The 20,175-nt window shown below is 36.1% G+C and overlaps 2 protein-coding genes across 3 annotated transcripts in view; both read right to left on the bottom strand.

Moving 5' to 3' along the window:
- LOC139987921 (glutamate receptor ionotropic, kainate 2) overlaps positions 1-12,131 on the bottom strand; it is a 70,269-nt gene extending 58,138 nt beyond the window's left edge. For both annotated transcript variants that reach the window (XM_072004740.1, XM_072004739.1), the window contains exon 1: positions 11,641-12,131. The gene's annotated coding sequence lies outside the window, so the exon portion shown is untranslated. The remainder of the gene's footprint in view (positions 1-11,640) is intronic.
- A 6,451-nt stretch (positions 12,132-18,582) lies between these two features.
- On the bottom strand, positions 18,583-19,596 carry LOC139988610 (NADH-ubiquinone oxidoreductase chain 5-like; the record flags this gene model as incomplete). Its single annotated transcript, XM_072006257.1, is given in 1 exon segment — positions 18,583-19,596. A coding segment is annotated over 1 exon segment (1,014 nt), but the record flags the coding sequence as incomplete, so codon positions are not given.
- Positions 19,597-20,175: the final 579 nt, after the last annotated feature.

The following is a 20,175-nucleotide window of genomic DNA, read 5'->3' as shown; positions in this document are numbered from 1 at the left end:
GACGTTATAATAAGAACGTGCGTTACTACGGTACAAAGTATGAATAGACCAGAAACATTTACATCTAGTAGCAGTGAAAAGGTATCATAATACACCTACAACTCCAGCTAAAATTCCATTTCAAAATGTTCAGCATTACTGTCAATACAAGATTGGCATACAGCAAAAAATTGAATTTATTACTCTTTGAAGTTCTCATTTATTACTCGTGAAGCTGGAATCATAAAAGTATTACGATACTTTCTGACTACTACTGAATGTAAATATTTCTGACTTATTCATATTTTGTACCGTAGCAACGCACGGTCGTTACCGCTCTTTTCATATATTGCTTTTTGCTATAGTTCTTTAACAATGCTCCCAGTGATATATGTTCATATGACTTTTTTCTCTCGTCTTAACTTACAGAATATGCGACACCCCCAGTATAAGGATTTGACACATACAGAACCTTTAAAATTACTTCTAACTTAGGAATCGAACTTTCGGATCTTTAGAATTAGCATTTTTGTGCACAACTCTCGAAAAGTTTGAACTACGTACAAATCAGAACTTTGAATTAAGCAAGAACTTTACAAGTTGAACTTTCTGAACTTCGGACTTTAAGACTTTGTGAATTGTTGGAACTTCCGAATTTTATATCTATAGTTTAGAGTCAGAAATCGTAAGACGAGCAAACTGGAAGCTTGGTTTGCGATCCGTGCGCTGCAACGACGCGTAATCTGAAGGGGAACCTGCCGGAATTGCAGCACAGTGTAAATTTGAATGTTTCAACTGCGAACATTTCACGGTGGAAAACGGCCAATGGTTTTAATGTCGGTTATTTAACGACGAGATCGCGTGACAAGTTTCCTCCGCGGCTGACGTTCTGACCCTCTTAAAAATAACGAATGGCACCAGTGCGCTCGTTGGTTAAACCCGTTCGCTTAGAGTTTGTGTTCGTGAAACGTATACAGGTAGCCGGAAACCCGTCCCGTCCGACAAGTCTGAATGGAACAAATTGAGGTAATTCATATCCGTAGTGCGCGCGAACCGGGCCGATCCAAACATTTCACGCGATTTTTAATTAAGTAATGAAATCCACGATTAAAAGGTTCGCGGAAGAGCAGATCCAGGCTATTCCTAGGGGAGTTGATATTTGAAAGCGAACTGCATCTATTGAATGAAAGCATTATAGGAACTGCAATCACGTGGAACATAGAGAATCTTTTAATCGATTTAAAATTTATCAAAACGATTGCAAACGGTCGAATGCGAACTGCGTGCTTGTTGAACCTCGCCCTTTCATATTTTCTAGCATTTTCTTCTCTTTTCGTATTTAATCTGTATTCCTTTGTTTTATTTGCAATGCATTAGATTGTGTAATAGATTCGTTCGTATTTCTTTAAAAAAGCATATCTATAACATTGATTTACGCAATATATATAATATATAACGATATGTGTACTATTTTGTAGGTAGATCAAGTAACTTATTTATCCTGTTCTTTCAAAGTCTTCGTCCACTTATCAAAAAATATAATGCATATTTTTACATTCTTCAGATTATTTAGTGATTATTTGTAAAGAAATTGGAAAAGGATATTATTACTTTAAAGTTATATGCTATTACGTATTTTGTGTAGAAGTTTCCTAAAAATATTTTTAATTTCTATCATGTTGACATTAACGAGTTGTAATCGTACAAGAAGAAAACGTCCGAGTGCGTGAAATAGATTAAGGATGTGCGGGAAACGCGTCAGAGTTTGCATTGTCGATTATTGAAAGCCGGCCGAAAACAACTTCCGTGTTCTCGTCGAAAGTTAAACTCAGTCAAAATTTTATTTTCTCCGAACAAATCGTGCATTTTACGTTTCGATGAGAGTTACATTTCGATAATACGATTCAGGTCGGTTTTCCCTCAGAACAATGTGTTCGGAAATTTAACAAAAAATCATCACTTTAATTGAAAACGTATAAACCGTTTCGCAAAATTGTTTCGCAATTTTTCCTAAATTTTATTTCATGTCGATATGATATTAATATTCGATACCACCTGTACTTGCACAATATTCCCAAAAATATGCACTAAATGCAGAATATTGAGACTTATTAATATAATGAGTAATTAACTGTCTCGATACTTTTACGATATCTGCGAAACCTATACTTGCATCAAACATCATATAATTTTTATACCTACTTATAGTCTTCATTCCAAATTTTGTCGATATAATTATGGTAATCGTGCCTCATTACGATCTAAATGAAACTTCAAAGTGTTTCGCATAACGCATATAATATATTGCACAGAAGGTGTTCGAATACATTCGTGAGCCACTGTAAACTACAAAGAAAATTCAAAGTGAAAGTTAATGCCGGAGTTCGAAACCATTTGTTTGATTTTGATTGGATGCTTCAAAACGAACTTTCCTGTCCTCACCGATGGAAACGGAAGGGGCCATTTATTTAACAGAAAAGTTGGCCATTCACGAGTTTTCTGTACTCTGGCGAAAAATACCGGCGAATTGATTCGAGCTCGAGCGAAAGAAGGTCAAGATGAAGAAAGCCCGACAGGCGATCTGAACTGGGTGCGATTTTTATCGGATACAGAAACACCCTCGGTCACCCTTTGGCTCGTTGAAAATCTGTGTCAACCTTCATTAAAGTCGCTGTTCCGTCGGTAGGGAGTTGTTGGGCACTGTAATGATCTGCGAACGGTGAAATTCATTCAATTGACACTTTTCAACCTCCTCGAGTCTTTTGCTTCCTTTTGGGTCATTGCAATGCCGCCGGCCACATCTAGTATGTCGTCGATCGACCATTCGTATCTTATCGTAATTATCATCGGCTACATTTGTTCTTCAATAGTTGTTTTCAAGTATGGGAATCCTGCGTTGCCGACACGACCGAATTCGGTATCCGCGAGTATTCACGAGTGAACGAGACGGATAACGTGAATCAATGATTCTATGTGAAATTGTGGAGAATCCGTTATGTACATGTAGATTAGATACATGTATAATGTATATAGGTTGGATATGGAGTATTAGGAAGCTAGAGTTGTGATTTGCAGGCTTGGAGAATTGAAATGTCAAATCTAGAATCCACACATTGGAGAATTTGTGACGAAGCTCGAAAATTAAGACAATTTTGATAAATTATTGTTAATAACTAGACTGTGGATATTTATAGATTTTTAGGGAAGGTTCCAAAAATCTACAAAATGCTATTGTATGAATATATAAAATAACCAAAATACAAGGAACACTTATTGTAATATGTAATAGACGAAACAAATTTCTATTTAGAACCTATTTCTTTAGTTATGTTCATAAAATATAAAATTGCCTAAACATTCACAATCTACTAGTAGGAACACTATCCTTTTTAGTTAAAATATAGGTTCAGAAAATTACGATTGTTGTTCTCCTTAGTTAAAATGTCCTGTCTAAAATGTCCTTTATTCATTTTTGAAGAACAAATATAATTTGTTCAAATATTTCAAATTCTTCGTTTTAACTTTGACATAAAATTACGTTATACAGGTTGTTACAGAGTAGCGATCACATATTTCAAAATTGAACGAGGAGAAACAAACACTTACTTAAACTTAATGAAAATCTTAATTTAAAAGGGCAGAATAGATCAATAGAGAAAGGATAGCATTAACTGTTGACAATAGATGCAAGATACATCGCAGTTATTGGAATATTTCATGTAATTCTTTAATTTAATCCTAAACATCTATTCAATTAAAAGATTTTTAATAATTGCTTCTTTTTTCTTATATGATATGTATTATAAAACGAGCTGCACTCCATTTAATTAATTGTGATTGAAATTCTTGCCTAAATTACGAGAAAAAACGTTTGTTCTCTGTAATTTCGCTCACATTATTCGTATATGTACATATACGTTTTTCCAACATATTTCAAGTCGTGGATTAAAGTAGGGCAGAGTTTTATTAATTTAGCCATGTATCTCTCTAAAAGGAACAACGTAATTATTCCGTCGCACTATCGAAATAACAAGAAAAATTCTTTTCACGTGAAATAAATTAACGGTATTCATTTCAATGCATACCCAACGATCTAGCAAGCGTATAATCATAATTCCATCGTTCGTTATCGATGATTAATTCCTGAAATTTTTCAATGCCTTTTATCCCTTGATTTATTACATTATACGTATACAGTGTGAAGGGGTAGTCTGATAAAATTAATGCTTGCATCTCATATTCTCGTTGATTCGTCTTTCGCTACTTATACTACCGTTCGAAAATATCCGGATATTTTAGCCGATTGGTGACAAAAGTAGATGAGTGTTGATAAAATATACAAATTAATAACTAGCTAATGGTTAAAAGCAATATTTGTAATTTAAAAATTGATCAACGGTATGTTAACATTGCATATGCGATTCATAAAGAATTCTGTCAGGCTATTTTGATAGAAATTTTGTTAAACAATTATTTTTTTTTACACCATAACGTGTTTCACACTTGCAGATGCCAGTATTTCATTCTACATCTACTAATCTTTTAAAATAAATGTAATCATATAAAAATATAATAATATAGCAGAATAATAACACTTGGTCACCGCTGCATGCAACCAGCAGTGGCATCGATACCAAACAGTTAACGATGTACGGAATGTAATCATTATTTATCAACACATAGTTTTTATTTGTGATTTTGTAATTAAATTACATTTTATTCAAAACATGTGAGTGTAGGGATACTTTTAACCGAATACCATTGTACCAAGCAATGTATCTTGATGAAAACGTAACTGAAATCGATGTGTAAGATACACATGGGAATGAAAGTGAATTGAACCATATCAAGAAACAGATTCGATGTTACCCTCTGGATGTAGTCAGTTATTGCTACGATTGCGTTGATTTTTTCGTTCTCTTGTGCTCTCTTAATTGCTCGTTTCCTTTTATTTCCAATTTTAGAGTCTCGACGAAATTGAAGTTTTCCGCATTTATAGAGAGGAAATTTTTCTTGTTCCTCAATTACGTGTTCCCGTTTTGGAACTTGAAATTGCCAGTCGATGGTTGAACGAGCATTGTGCTTCTAACGCATTCTTCGTGCTTCACCGACATGTTCGAGTGGCTGAAGTTAATTGCAGTATTATTCGCGAAATGTCTGTGCGCTTCCTTTCCTTTGATAAAACTTGAATTCTGGTATAATGACTATCGTTCCATGTTGTAGGTTTAGTTATGGAATGGGGAAGAAAGAAATACGGTTTTATTTAACTAAACCCACATCGCGTGTTTGATGACGTGAACGTCGATGACATAAATTTCGACTATAAAAAAAATAATGTGTTTCCTTTGAAATATCGTAAAATATCAAACGTATCATAAATAAATACATTGTATAAAGAAATCTATTTCGATTATTAGAATTTTTCTTTGGATTTTAGTGTTATACTGAGCATATTAAAGTCAAATAAGTTTCAAAAATTTGATCGTAATTATCGTCATGTTAAAGTAGAAATTGAAACTGGCTGCGTCACATAAATTATGTACTTCTTACCCCTATCGTTTAAATAACGATTTCAGTCATATATCACGCGATATAACACGAGAAAACTAACGGAAAGACAACATAGCTGTATTACTACAAACAAGGACAAATGGCAAAAGAAAGTGAAGAAAGTTCTCGGTGAAACATTCGTTATGAATTATGACTTAAAATTCAATTTCTGATCGAAACTTTCGGTAATTTTGATTCGATGTTAGTTTAACAACGCGATTGTTCCTGGCATAGCCAACAGAGTTGCGATAAGTTTCATCGAGATAATGACTCTGTATTGTGTGCATTACTTCTATAGAGAAAAGGCAATTTATTATTATACGTACTTGACTGATATTAAATTCAGAAATTTAATAAACTAGCATTAATAATTCTATTAACTTCTACTAATTATTATACACTAAGTGAGTTCATATTTCGCAGAAGAAAATTTTCTCTTTCAAGAGCGATTCAACGAAACGGGGGTGTCGAAAGAAAAGGATATTCGGTGAATTTCGATTGTAAACAAAACCACAAATCTGTACTAAGCGTTTTCCTTTCCAAGAGCATAAAGCGTTGCAAACGCTGCCATATTCACTGTGCTTGACATCAAAGGACTACTTTCACGCTCTTTTCGCGCTCTGTGTACTTTGTCGCAGGACAGTCGTAGAGAAACGGCGCGCGACTGACTAGAAACTTGTTAAAATTGCTTTATATCATCCACTCTTTCGTTTTTCACTAATCCTCTATCCTTCACTGCTCGTTCCAAAGAAATTATAACCAATAATATGCGATTCTTCGAAAAATCGTTTAATTAATTATCGTTTTATTCATGGCCAATTTTATCGAAAACGGATTTTGCGTATAATAATCTCGATCAAAATTAATAGTAACAAGAAGAAAAAATTAAGTTTCAATGCAATGTTGATTTAATGTTACATCGATATTTAATTAAACAATGAAATAAATGACGATATGATTTTCCAATTCATAAGTTTAATTTATGATGAAAATCTCCCATGGGTATTGAAACAATATCATTTAAAAGGACGCTGAGTTTATTGGTAACGTATAATTATTTATACATTACATCGAATCAAAGGTAACGGTAAGCCGACTATCTTTGTAGTAATTAAAAAATAATATTGTTTATTACCTGAGATACGTCGAATCAGCGTGAAATTACGTTTGAAATCTAATCAAATCGCTGGACAGTATTGTTATCGGAATGTTTTCGCAGGAAAGGCGCAACGATACAACGGCTTGTAGAGAGATCGATATCCAACCGACTCGTCGAATATTACAGATATTTTTATCGTTTCGAGACCGAACTAACAATCGTACTTTTATTGTCGTCGACAAGGCGGCGCACGACAAACACAGATCCATTTTTGCGTTTCATAGAGACTTCCTAAAAATGCCAGTGAAAGGTCTAAAATTGCCGTGAAATTTCTATCGTTTTCAAACCTTTGGCAGTGCCATTCGCAATATTTTTCTTGTCAAGTCAGGCCCCAAAGAGTGTTACTCGGCACGTTTGCCTACGCTTTCCAGCTATTTTCTCACGCGATCGATATTAAATCTTACGCATTGTTCCGAAAACTGGCTGTGCCATTACAACAATACCGTTTGCTCATACAAGTCGAAATTTACGATAATAGGGGCTGCGATGCAACATTGTTACAACGAGCATTGTTGCATTGCGGCAAATCTCTTTTCTCTGCTGTTCTCGCATGCCGGTCCTTTGTCACGTTCAATGTTTGGAAATGAGATTTCGCAAGATGTCAGAGCAATGTCTGCAATTTTGGCCAACAATCGCGTAATGTGTTTCGTTCTTACGGAACGAACGTTTTCTTTCAATATTTACTTGTTTACTCCAAAACATGGGAGCAACGTGATTAATCTAGTCTAGCCATATTGCCATAATTACATTTTTTTTATTCGCTTTACCGACCAAGATATACTATCTTTCGATTCGCAATTGACAAATTAAGTACATTGCATACTACTACATAATCGAGAGATACAAGTATTACATTGATGGATCTTTCTGTACGAATACTCGATACTGTTCATAAGTGCTAGAACATTTATACGAAACGTGATAATTAACGTAAAGTATCAATCTGATATGATGATCAAGTATAGATCTGCAACAACTAATCGACTAATAAGAATTTTATATTCATGCATGGTTGCGATTAGATATACGTAAGTTCACGAAAGTATACGATTACTTGAGAAAATTTGCATGATATGATATGATTTCGCATGATACGATTATTATGATCGAAGTTTGAAACAAATCCAAGTTTACGATACGGACAGCACATCTGCTATTTTTGAGAAGTTAGAATTTTTCCACATTGCACAGTATAAAGTTTACGATTTGGACCACGTCGACGATTTAATTAGCATTTTAAGCGCTTGACGGCTCCGCTCAGTAGCAAACGACGTGTCGTAAACTTATTCACAATACCAGATGAGAATTCGACAATAAATTAATCAGACGATGTCATTAACGGGGCTTTGCGCTATGCACCCTCGACCAGGTACACACAAGACGCACCACTTGCGAGACACCCACGACATTTCGACAGTCAGGACACGTTGACGAAAACACATCCCTAGATCAAACAATACTTCAAAAGACGCACTTCAAGAGACACTTCAAAAGAGACTTCGAAATAGACACTGCTTTGAAATCACAATCATACTAGGAGACTTCAAAATCGCAATCATTCTAGAAGACTTCAAAGTCACAATGATACTAATACTTCAAAATAAAGATCCAAAAAAATCATAATCATATCAGAAGTCTTAATGAACCTTCCACCTTGGGCGATAATATCGTTCAAGGTTCGCGATACCAACCAAACAGTTACAATTTAACTGATAGCCAACTACTAGTTGAAAGGTCGCAACAAAAGCATTTATTGCAAACGTACGCTTAAATTAAATTCACAAAATTATTTAAACAGCCAATTATCTATTTTATAATAAAAAGTTTAAGGCAACTGTTCATACTGTGAATTTTTATAAATTACTAATTCTAAGTATATGTTTGAAGTAAACCTTGTAACCAGTATAATCATGGTAATCGTCCCCCATTACGGTGCTATCGAAATTTCAAAATGTTTTATATGACACATACAACGTGAACATAAAAATTGTCTACGCTAAATAATAAATTTACTTTCGCGAGCCAGTGTATGATAGTAGATATATCTAGCACCTCTTAAACTTTCTTGATTATCTTCTTCCAATATATTCGTGAGGGTGTAAAAAGAATAGTAGTCCCAGTAAACAATACACTGCCTAATTTACTTTTCACCTATAAAAATTAAACTGCAGAGAAGATTACAAAAAGGAAAAGGAAAAAAGGGTGGAACAAGAAAATATCCCAGCCATGGGAACTGCCGGTTAAAAACAGGTGGCCGATACGCTCACGACCATAAAGTCGACTCTTCTTTTTACACAGCAGAGAGTTCAGCTAGCGTGAGATACTCGCGTTCGATCGAGGCTCGATTCGAGCACTGGACTAGAAACGGCCAACACAGTACAGCAAGCCATTGGTCTCGATTCGAGCCCTTCTGACCACTGCAACCCTTCGCAGAAATTGAATCGAATATCGGACTTTAGGTTCGTCGAGCAACCTTCACCGGAATTTCAAGTCCTCCCCTTTCGCATTGCCTGGATTATGAATATCACGATTTCTCGTGGCCGCAAAATCAGAGGAAAAACACCGGTCGTACGACGAGAGAACGTACGAGAGCGTCTCGAATGCTGCCGATTCGAAAGAGTGAAATGGCAAGGGGGCATGAGTTCACAGAGAATTTCTAGAAGCTTTCGATCTTTACGGTTACCGCCAGCTACGCCGAGTGAATTGTTACAATGCAACGAGGGAAATTGGAATTAGCGATGTCAGCGAACATGAAAACAACAGAACGCGAGAAATTAGAATGTTCCAATTAGCCGGGGCGCAACGCACGGAAACTGGTTTCTAACGCGGATAAAGTCGAAAATAATTGGAATAGGGGAAGAGTTCTCCGCTTATATGAATTTTCAGTTCCTACGGAAGAATGAGCAATTCGCGGAAAATTTTTTCTTATTTGTGTTAGAAATACGTAATTCGGATTCTGCTGAGCAGCTAGATACCGCGCAAGTTATGTATATGGCCTGTAAATTCAAAGATCAAGCTAATTTTTGAAAAGTAATTTTAAGTCTAAAGCTTGATCTCTTCTGTAAGTTTTCTGAAACTGATCTTTTATAAGTTCATTGTTTCGTTGGTATTAACTGTTCCAAGTTCCTTTCCAATTAGAAAAATCTAAAATCAGCATGATACACTTCGAGGGATCTTATTCTTCTTCTAAATAATTAACAAATATTTTCGGTTTGTTCAAGTTCTTGTTTCTCTCTTCTTTCATCGCTTTAATGATTCATAACTGGGCAACGTAAAATTTGTTTTGCGTTTTCATGAAGATCTTATACAATCGATTTTATATAATCGTGTTCAATAAAACGTATATGATACCACAAATACTAAAAGACGGAGAATCAATTGCAAGAATTAATCGATGATACAAGAAACCTAAAATTGACGCAGATGTGCTCTTTTCATTGAATCTGTCAATTCTATAAAGCATTATTTTTCAAAAAAACTTTGATAAATACCGATTCATCGTAGCTTCGAAATCTGTCGTTTTAATCACGCTCATGCCTCTGCATTCCACACTGCTAACACCAGAAATTTGTACAGACCTCCAATAATTTCCATTAACAAAGAAAACTGTTGGTTTCATAAATTTCACAACAAATTCTCACCAAGTCCGATCGATTCGATCGCTCTTTCCCATTCGTTTTTTGATCAATAGATACGTTATTACGAGTCCTTTCGTCGACAATTTACATTTACCCGATCCGTAACTAGCTTCCCCGTGCTTATAAGATATCGATAGGCTATAAATTTATCGGTAATAGTAGCTCTAGATGCGCCACTTACGGGCCGAACTAGAGCTTAATTGCAGCTGAACCCAACATAATTGCCGAGTCGAAGGAACGAGCGAGGAGAAGCTCGGCTGAACGAGTACGGAGAACGGGGCTCGGATATTTCCCCAGAATTACGTGGATCACGATCGTTAAAAAGGCAGATGTCGAGTGTCGGTGTTGTTAAAGACGTACTGACGGCCTCGTTTCGATACGATCGGCGCGATCGAGTGAAAACTCGCAGTTATCGACAGACTGGTGATCTGGCGCCTTTCGATGAATCTTCACGAGTATCTGCCACGATTTTTCCTGTTTCTTCAATGCTATTCTATTTTATCATTTCTAGTTTGTTTATTTCGAAAGTGTTAAATACTCCTCATCCTAAATTTTATTCCGAAGAATGAAAGGAAGAAATATTTCAAATGCTTGTTAATGATTGTGCCAAATAAAAGTAATCTGAGGGTGAATCGTTTATTCGTTGTTAGATGAAATTTGTATTGAAAAATTTTTCGTTAAATATCGCGTGTCATGAATCTGCCACGAGCATTTTTTTGTTAACAAAGCGTTGGTGTATCTCGCTTTTACATCGAATGAAACTTTTTGCACAAAACGTTATTCTTTTCAAGCGAAATTTCACCAACTGTATCAGCGATCAAGTGAAATCGTTTTGTCCGATCTGTTCTTTTAATCTGCGCCAACATCGAGACCAGATTTTCTGCATGATAAATCGCAAACAATATAATCGCGGTCCAATGAAATTTCGTTTCTACCCGAATGAAACTGTATTCACATATTCCACCCAACGAACATTATTCTGTTACACTCAATATAACTAATAAAACAATAAGAAATATTATTTCTTTATTCTTAATATCATTATATTATTATATAATTGCTTAATATTCTAGCTATACCACAAATGCGTAGCTACATATCACAGTATCAAATTTTACACATCAAATGAACTTCGAGTAGATTGAAACGAACAATTTTTTATTTCATTCGATAAAACTAATAAAATAACAAGAAATATGTATTTTCCGTTACATAGAACTCGAAGCTCACTTCAATTACCCCACGAATATATCCAAATACGAATTCCAAACACGAATTCCAAACACGAAACCAGAAAGCAAAAGAGACACTTACCTAATTACTTGCAGTCATTCATACACCGCGGAACACGCGGCTCCTTTCATCTTTCCATTTCTGACCGTATGTTCAATTCGAATATGAACGAACCAAGAATATTCACTGCGTCTCGATTTCAGCCCCAGAAGATTCTCGAACAGCGAGACACCTCGGACAGCTACGGGAAATCAATGGGATGGTGGAGTATCGCGTTCGGTGGCCTCGCTACGAACTGATTTAAATTTAGCATGGACCAGCCTAAATACACAGCGACCGACGTCGACCGTTTCGACTCGCCCCGAGAAATACCTCAACACGCGTTGCGATTCTCCTCGTGCGCATCCGAGTTTATTCATTCGTTCGATTTTCTTTTCGTTGTTCGATTAACGTTCGGGTTCGCGGGCGTCTCGATCGAATTAACAAGGCACCGAATTACAGAGGGGAATTGCAAAATTCGATTAAAAATTCCCTTGCCGGAGGCACTCCAATTATGAAACTATTATGCGGTCGAAATGCTTTTAGTTGTTGAACGTAAAATTACCGAGTCATTGAATTATAAACTGCGCCGGGGCTTTTTGCGCAGCTGCGAAACTACAGATACGCAAGAAACCGCGAGAAGCGGGAAATTAATTGGACGCCACGTGGATGTGTTACGACACATATTTATTTTCGTCAAATTCACCGGTTTCGTAGAGTGAGACTAAGAGCGCATTCATTGGGTCGGCTAAGTAAGACGAGAGAAACGTGACGAACGAATGCAGATAAATTTTGGAAAATGATAGGAATAATAAGACGTGTGAACTGAATCTTGATAATGAGGCTCGAGAATGAATAGGTGTGTATTTTGCTCAATCGATTTAAGGTGTTGAAATGTTATACTGTGAAAGAAAAATGGTAGTATTTCATCCTTGAATGTTGTGCACTACATTCATCGGGCGTAGAAAGAATATGAAATTGAAAGTAGAAAGCCGGACTCATAAAATGTAGCTCGAATGTGTCACAAACGCGGGGAGGGCAGAACGAGGAAAATGAAAAACTGTAGGAAAAATGGAGGCCTTTCCAACGAATCTATAAAATGTTTGAAAAATGGCATATAGTAATACCGTAATAAACATAAGAATGAAATGTGGCCGAGAATTTCATTATGAACACCCCGTATATCAAGCAATGCATCTAAACGTATGTGCTTCTCAAGAGTGCATAACCTAAAAAGGATTTTACATTTTACCATCTATTCTTACGTTCAAACCTCCCGACGCTCGATAAACCGAGCTTTCAACTCAAAATCCTGACACTTCACCGGTGTGTGAAAATAAAATTTTTATCGCTAATCAGGTCAAAAAGCAGTCGTTCGGGCAGTATCGATCTCAAAATGAAGATCACGCGAGGAAGGCATAAAAATGAATTGGAATTTTAAATTCTTTTCATATAAAAAAGAAATATGACTTATAATGTAACATCGTATAAATGAAATGACTTAATAATAATATCGGGTTGTGACATAAATTCGTCCAGTATAATTGTTGAAGTGATCGATACTTCTAAGAAAACTCTACATCTGGTCTTCAGCTTTCACAAGCGCCGATGTCATCGATAGCGCATAGACAAAAGAATGCGTCGACGACAGACCATAAGCGGCACACGTGCGACGTTGGCTTCGGCGTTCTTTTAGTCTCAGGGTAACATTGCTAGCGTGCGGATCTGGACCAGCTTACATATATTCCACACTTTGTACTTTACATTCACAATAAATTATATATTTACAATACCTTACAATTTACCCACGCGTTTCTTTAATTCCACATCCATCGTATAACCTTAACAATAATATATGCGATATGTTTCGTTCACTCGCGGAGAGACGCGATCGCGAGGAAGCACGTCAACGGGAGTCGTAAATTCCCGTTACGATTAGACAATCGACGCCGCGAAATGATCGATCCCCTATTTCGGTTAGGATAATAGAGGTAGTTAAATTGTAGATGACACTGATATAACAAGTTATAAGTTACAGTTTATTCCAACAACTTGTAATGAAGATAGTTACGCTGGTGCGTATATATAAGTTAAGTAGGTAATTAATTTTATTATGGATACCCGATCAAAGGTGTTGACCGTTCGAAAGATGGAAAGTGAGTGAAGTTCGGTGACGATTGGATAATAAGACGGTTGGTGGACTAGGAAGGATCTTAGCCTCGAGAGAAAGTCGCTAAAAGAAGATAATGAAGGTGAAAACCAACTTTCCCGTATCTTCCCGTAGTACATAATAAACTTTAGAAAAAATATTTGTTTGGTCTAAAGGACCTTAGCTAGAAAATTCCTGAGATTTATGGGTACTTAAGACTATTGAGGGTACGCAGTAAGGATGTGAAGATATCTGATTGCCATTTTGCCTACGACGTGTGTCCTGGTCTAGGTAGAGAGTCGGCCGACGTAACACGATATGTTTATAAAAACAGGACGAATTCAATCAATTCAGGACAATTCACAATCGAAATCGTAACTTAATTTATCAACGATATTTTACAAAACCGTACGCAAGAATTTATACGACTAGTCCAGGGAAATTCAGCGAACCTGGAAACATGAGGAATACAGCAAGCACCGAAGTGTTTTCGCGTTGTTGGAAGCACCTACGGAGAGCAATTAAGTGGCGATTACGAAGGATTGCCGATAATATGTTTCATCTATTCCTCTCGCGAGCCTCTGGAGTTGCACCTGGGTATTATCTACTTATACCACGCGACGGTTAATTGCAATTTCATTGTCCCCTCGGCTGGGATGTTCGATACGCGTTAATTGGTTAACTGCAAAAACAAACACGTTCGTACGCGGTACGACGCGTTTCTATCGATGCAGTCTCAAGTTAATTGCTCCAGAGTGAGTTGCGGACTCCGCAGTCATGCAGTGTCAAAGTTAAAGTAACTATGGCCCTTTAATAGGTCCGCATATGTAGGAAGTAATTTAACGAGGATTACGATTTTTTTAAAAAGGCGTCACACCTTCGAGTAGAAAATTCAAACTCGTCCAAGTCTGCGGAAAAGAGCCTGCTGGAATTACACGTGACAGAGGTTCGCGCGTCGATTTTAAGAGCGAAAACTTTCATAACGGCCGGAAAGGAAAAGAAGTATTCTCAAAGGTGCCTATTTGTCGCTACAATGTAAATTATTTTTCTAGACTAGTGCGGTGGCTTTATTTGCTACGTGGAAAACGACGTTAAAATTATTCGGTGAATATAATTTCTCCGTTGCACGTTGAATCGTTGCGATGAGGAAACGAAGCCGGAAGATGTCGCGAAATTTCGTGGATACGCCATTCATTCTATAAAGCCAGCTACAAACATCCTGGTAAGTCTGTCAGTTATGACTGCACAGACACGGTTGCGCAAGTACGTGTGTATGATAAAACTGTGCAGTTATTTTGGCCTGTGAAGGCAACCGGAGCAAATATGAAAAATCATTCGATATGACTGTGCCAAAATAGCCTGTATAGATACACCGGAGCGTGTGTATCAACGTTTGTTAATTGTTGGGACGCTGTAAATTAAAGTTCACAATTTACGCGTAATCAAAATATGCAACAAGATACGAAATAATAATAAATGTACGAAATTATGTTCCCCACCCATCAAGAATGGGTGGAAGAATTCGACGAAATTTACAAAAGCGAATCGTACTTATGGAATATGAAGCGCAAAGATTGCTAAAATCGTGTGAAAAAAAGCGTACTTGAAATTCATAATCAAATTAAAAGAGCTTGACGTTTCTGTGATTAGAAGAAGCGCAGTAAAGAAAATAAATAACATTTGAAGCTGCTGTCGAAAAGGATTACAAAATGTGAAAGCATTATCGAAGTGGGGATACAGATTACATGTACGAACCAAGATCATACTATTTTAAACTGCTGAATTTCTCGAATGATCAAGTCATTCTTCGAAACTCTCGATGAAATATTGAAAGCGATGACGATAAAAACATAATTTAGGTAAGTTCAATAAAATATTATAGCAAATATATCGAGTTTAATTAATGAAATTATTTTGCTGAATGAGGAATATTACGTCGCGTGAGATCTTTAATAAACCTAAGGAACCACAATAAACGGAATCTTTTCAACGTAATGCTTATAACTTAATCTTATTCATTTGCAGGAATCTCTAATCCTGCAAGAATATTCGATTTATGGATGGCCCTTAGAGCAATCCTTAGGTTTATTGGTTTATTGTTCCTCTTCTTATCTTCATTCATTAACGTTGGCTCTAACCAATGGACATTTTCCTAACGAAAAGTGTGAACAACGAATCCGCTTTCTTCGTTCAGAACTCACACCTACACCGAGCTTTCCTTCGTAGATTCATAAGAGCGAACAGTCAGTTAAATCTCAGTGAGAGAAGAGTCAAGCACCAACTCGAAAAGAGACAAAACTTAGTCACCACTCGACAAGTTGCTAATATCTATACGAGTCGAATACTTTGAACCTAATTGTCAAAGACATAATTCGACATTGTAACCTAACCCACAAGCATTTCCGAATATTTATATAATCAGTGAAATCCGTGGCAACAATGGCAAGCGTAGACAAACTCACCGCCTTGCGTCGAACCCGAGGCTATTATATCGATATATTCACAAGTTTATCGAAACAGCTGGACGAATACGAAGCATCCAGTCATCACGGAGAGTCTGATTTAATAGTCATTGAGAAACGGCTGAAAGAAGTTTGGACAGAAGCCACCAAAAACGAAATACTAGAATTAGACGAAGGGGAACATACGCACAATCTCGATATAGCGGATCAGTATGACAATTTAGTAATGCGGGTAAGCCGTCATCTAAGTAGCGTACAACAAGCATCGTCGTCGATACCGCCAAAATGCAAATTAGGCACTGGTTCCGGACCGATATCAACACCACCATATAATCAAACACCACCCTCGTCTCCACAGAGAGGTCGAAAATTTACACCAAGTCCCACATCTAACACTCAAGGACAGAGCAAACAATGGCAACGAAAGCCTACGACTTCGAAAGAGATCGACTCAACGGTTACGTCTCCATCTGACCCAGGGCATCACGATCTGTTAGTCACAGCTCAAATCAACATTTTTAATCACAAGGCACATCCAATTCGATGTAGAGCTCTGCTAGACACCGGCTCCAGCATGAACTTCATGACCGAAAAGTTGGCCGAATCACTCGGCTTAAAGCAGGGGAGCTGTTCGATACCAATCAAAGCCCTTGATACCATAAAGACGACTGCAAAGCGCTATATCACGGCAACGATAACCTCCATGGAAGGCACATACAAACGTACAATGACGTTTTTGGTAATACCGACAATAGCGGCATCGGTCCCGGATCAACCCATAGATCGCTCACTTATCCAAATACCTACAAATCTCCAATTAGCCGATCCAAGATTCCATATACCTGGCCCGATCGACATCTTATTGAGCGCGGCACCAACACTAGCATCATTACGCGACGAACAAATTATCAATCAATTAAACAATACCGACTTGTGTCTGCAAAAGACTCGATTCGGTTGGATCATCGGAAGGAGCCTAACCGCCTCATCGGCATCACGCAATCACAACGGATCTACATAGGGACCTCACTTGCATTGGTGAAACAGACGAAGTGTTTGCGACAATGACCATACACAAATCCACATTATTCCATGCTGCCTGACAGTGAACTGTTAGGCTTTGACCTGACCTTTGGACATGGCCCAACATTACATTTTCACCATTAGGTAGGGCAATCAGGATCCTTTCCTCGCCCCTCAACACATAAAAACTGCACAACACACAAAAAACACAAACGCAACATATAAAAACTGCAAGCATTCGATCACGAGACTAGTCTTGTGTACAGTTTTGACCCTGATTTGAACAACTATTTTAACTTCGCTACTTCATTGTAATGTGGCGGCACTCGACAGCAAAATACCACCACTCGACACTAACTAGTGTTGGACGATAGCGGCGCAATGGTTAGCGCCTTAGGTTACGAACCCGGGTTTTCGAATCCCGGCGACCGGAGTCCGATTTTTCTTCTACGTTTCTAAATTAGAAGAAAATACAGCAGTAACCCAGCAGCGACATCTACATCCAACGACTACAACTATCACGGCCTATTCACCTCAATAATATCATACTTAATCATTTTTGCGAATAAAAACCTACAAAATTATAAAAGCACAGTCAAGTTAAGTAACTGCTCAGCTACTCCATTTTTTTTATCATTAATTTTACATGACATGTTCAACGACACTTTCTGGATCGAGGCGTTCCACGACAGTTCTTGGATCGTGAATTTCAACTGGAAATGTCTTGAAAACAACGAGAACGACGGCGATCCAGACTTCGAAGTAGACAACGTGCCCTCAACGCAACGGTCCTTAGGCCTTTTTTTTTTTTTTTTTTGTCGTAGGGAAATCCTCATGGACGCCTGGGTAGTGTCGGACTCTTACCGACTAAAACCCCACGGTGGTCTTCATGACGCTTGTCAGGAGTGTCCCGGTTCCTTTCTTTAGATTTGCTACCGCAACACTCCTTCGTCGTCCTCTCCCTTTGTTGTTGTGGGTCCTTAGGCCCTGCCATCAATTTTACCCTGGTGCCGACGGCACCATCCAGACTACAGCTCACGCGGCAACGAGCATCTTGGACCGAGGTGCCAAGAGGATTTTCCCACTACCGATCCAACCCCATCCAGAGGAACACGGGCAACCAACAATCCACAAGGAGTTGGATGGTAGATTTAATTAATTATACTTTTACAGAGTTTTGATCGGTGTCCTCTCAACGGGGGGAGGATGTTACGTCGCGTAAGATGGTCCATGCGATGTCCTTCGTTGTCTGGGCGCCAAGGATCCGCGTACCGTTATTCAGACCCTCGATAAACCTAAGGCCCCACCATAAACTGAATCCTTCAGCTTAATCCTGTAAGCATTTTCGGTTTATGGATGTAATTGTATACCATTTATTGGACATAAATAAAATATTCCATAATAAAAACGAAAATTTTGAATACCAATTATATAATGAATAAATCTTCCAGCACATATAAATATTATAGATTTAAAAAAAGCATGAATAAATAAATATAAAAATGTTAAATCTGTTATTCCTAAAGAATAAATTCTTATTATAAACCCTAATTGTCTTAAAGTTGATAAAGCAATAATTTTTTTAAAATCTATTTCAAAATTAGCCATAATTCCAGAAATTAATATAGTTAAACTTGAAATTAATAAAACTAATCTTTTATATTTGATTTCAATTATTATTTCATAATTAATGAATAAATAAATTCCAGCTGTGACTAAAGTTGATGAATGAACTAAAGAAGAAACAGGTGTAGGAGCTATTATTGCTGCAGGCAATCAAATTATAAATATTAATTGAGCTCTTTTAGTAAAAACTATTATTAAAAATATTAATAATACATATAAATTTATTTTATAAAAAAATAAGTTTCATCTACCAAATATTATTATAAAAGAAATAATTATTAATAATCTAGAATCCCCTAATCGATTTAAAATTACAGTTATTATTCCTGAATTAAATGATAAAATTTTTTGATAATAAATAATTAAACAATAAGAAATTAATCCTAAACCATCTCATCCTAATAATAATGTTAATATATTAGGTCTTATAATTAAAAAAATTATTGATATTAAAAATAATAATATTAAATAATAAAAACGATTAATAAAAAAATTATCTCTTAAATCTATATATCTTGTTCTATATATTAAAATTAATGATCTAATTAATATAACTAAAAATGAAAATAATAATAATTTAAAATTAATTATTAAAATAAAATTTAATTTTATTGAATTAAACCTAAAAATTAATCATTCAAAAATATATATTTTATTTATTAATAATATAAATATTCTTATATAAATAAAAAATAATCTTATAATAAATAATATAATTCTTGAAATTAATATTTTTATAATAATTTAAAATAAATTATTATATCATTGAAATCACAATTCAATATTTTTTATTAAACTATTTAAATAAAAAAATAAATTAAAAATAAAAAAATTTAAAGGTAATAAATGTAAAATTAAAGTTAAATAATTTAATAATAAACAATTATTAATATTAATTATTGAATTATAAATTTTTCCATATTGAATAAATCTAAATAAATAAATTGAATAAATAAATCTAAATAAACAATAAATAATTAAAAATATAAATAAATGTTTACATCAATAAATTAATCTTATTAGTAAAAAAATTTCTCTAACTATATTTAAAGAAATTGGAGGAGGAATTGAATTAGATATAATGGTCCTTAGAGCAATCTTTAGGTTTATTGTACGCTCTTACAAATCTAACGGGAAAAGCGAGTATTACCTAACAGCAAAAGCGGGTTTTTTCCATGAACAAGTCATTCACGAGCCACGTTGACAGGAGGCTTCCTTCTCCTATCTTCATTCATTAACGTTGGTCATAAGCAATGGGTATCGCGGATTATTACCCTCACTTTCCTAACGAAAAGTGTGAGCAATGAATCCGCTTTC

Source organism: Bombus fervidus, chromosome 6, assembly GCF_041682495.2.
Source record: "Bombus fervidus isolate BK054 chromosome 6, iyBomFerv1, whole genome shotgun sequence".
Classification (NCBI taxonomy): Eukaryota; Metazoa; Arthropoda; class Insecta; order Hymenoptera; family Apidae; genus Bombus; species Bombus fervidus.
This window is presented reverse-complemented; position numbering and strand designations above follow the sequence as displayed.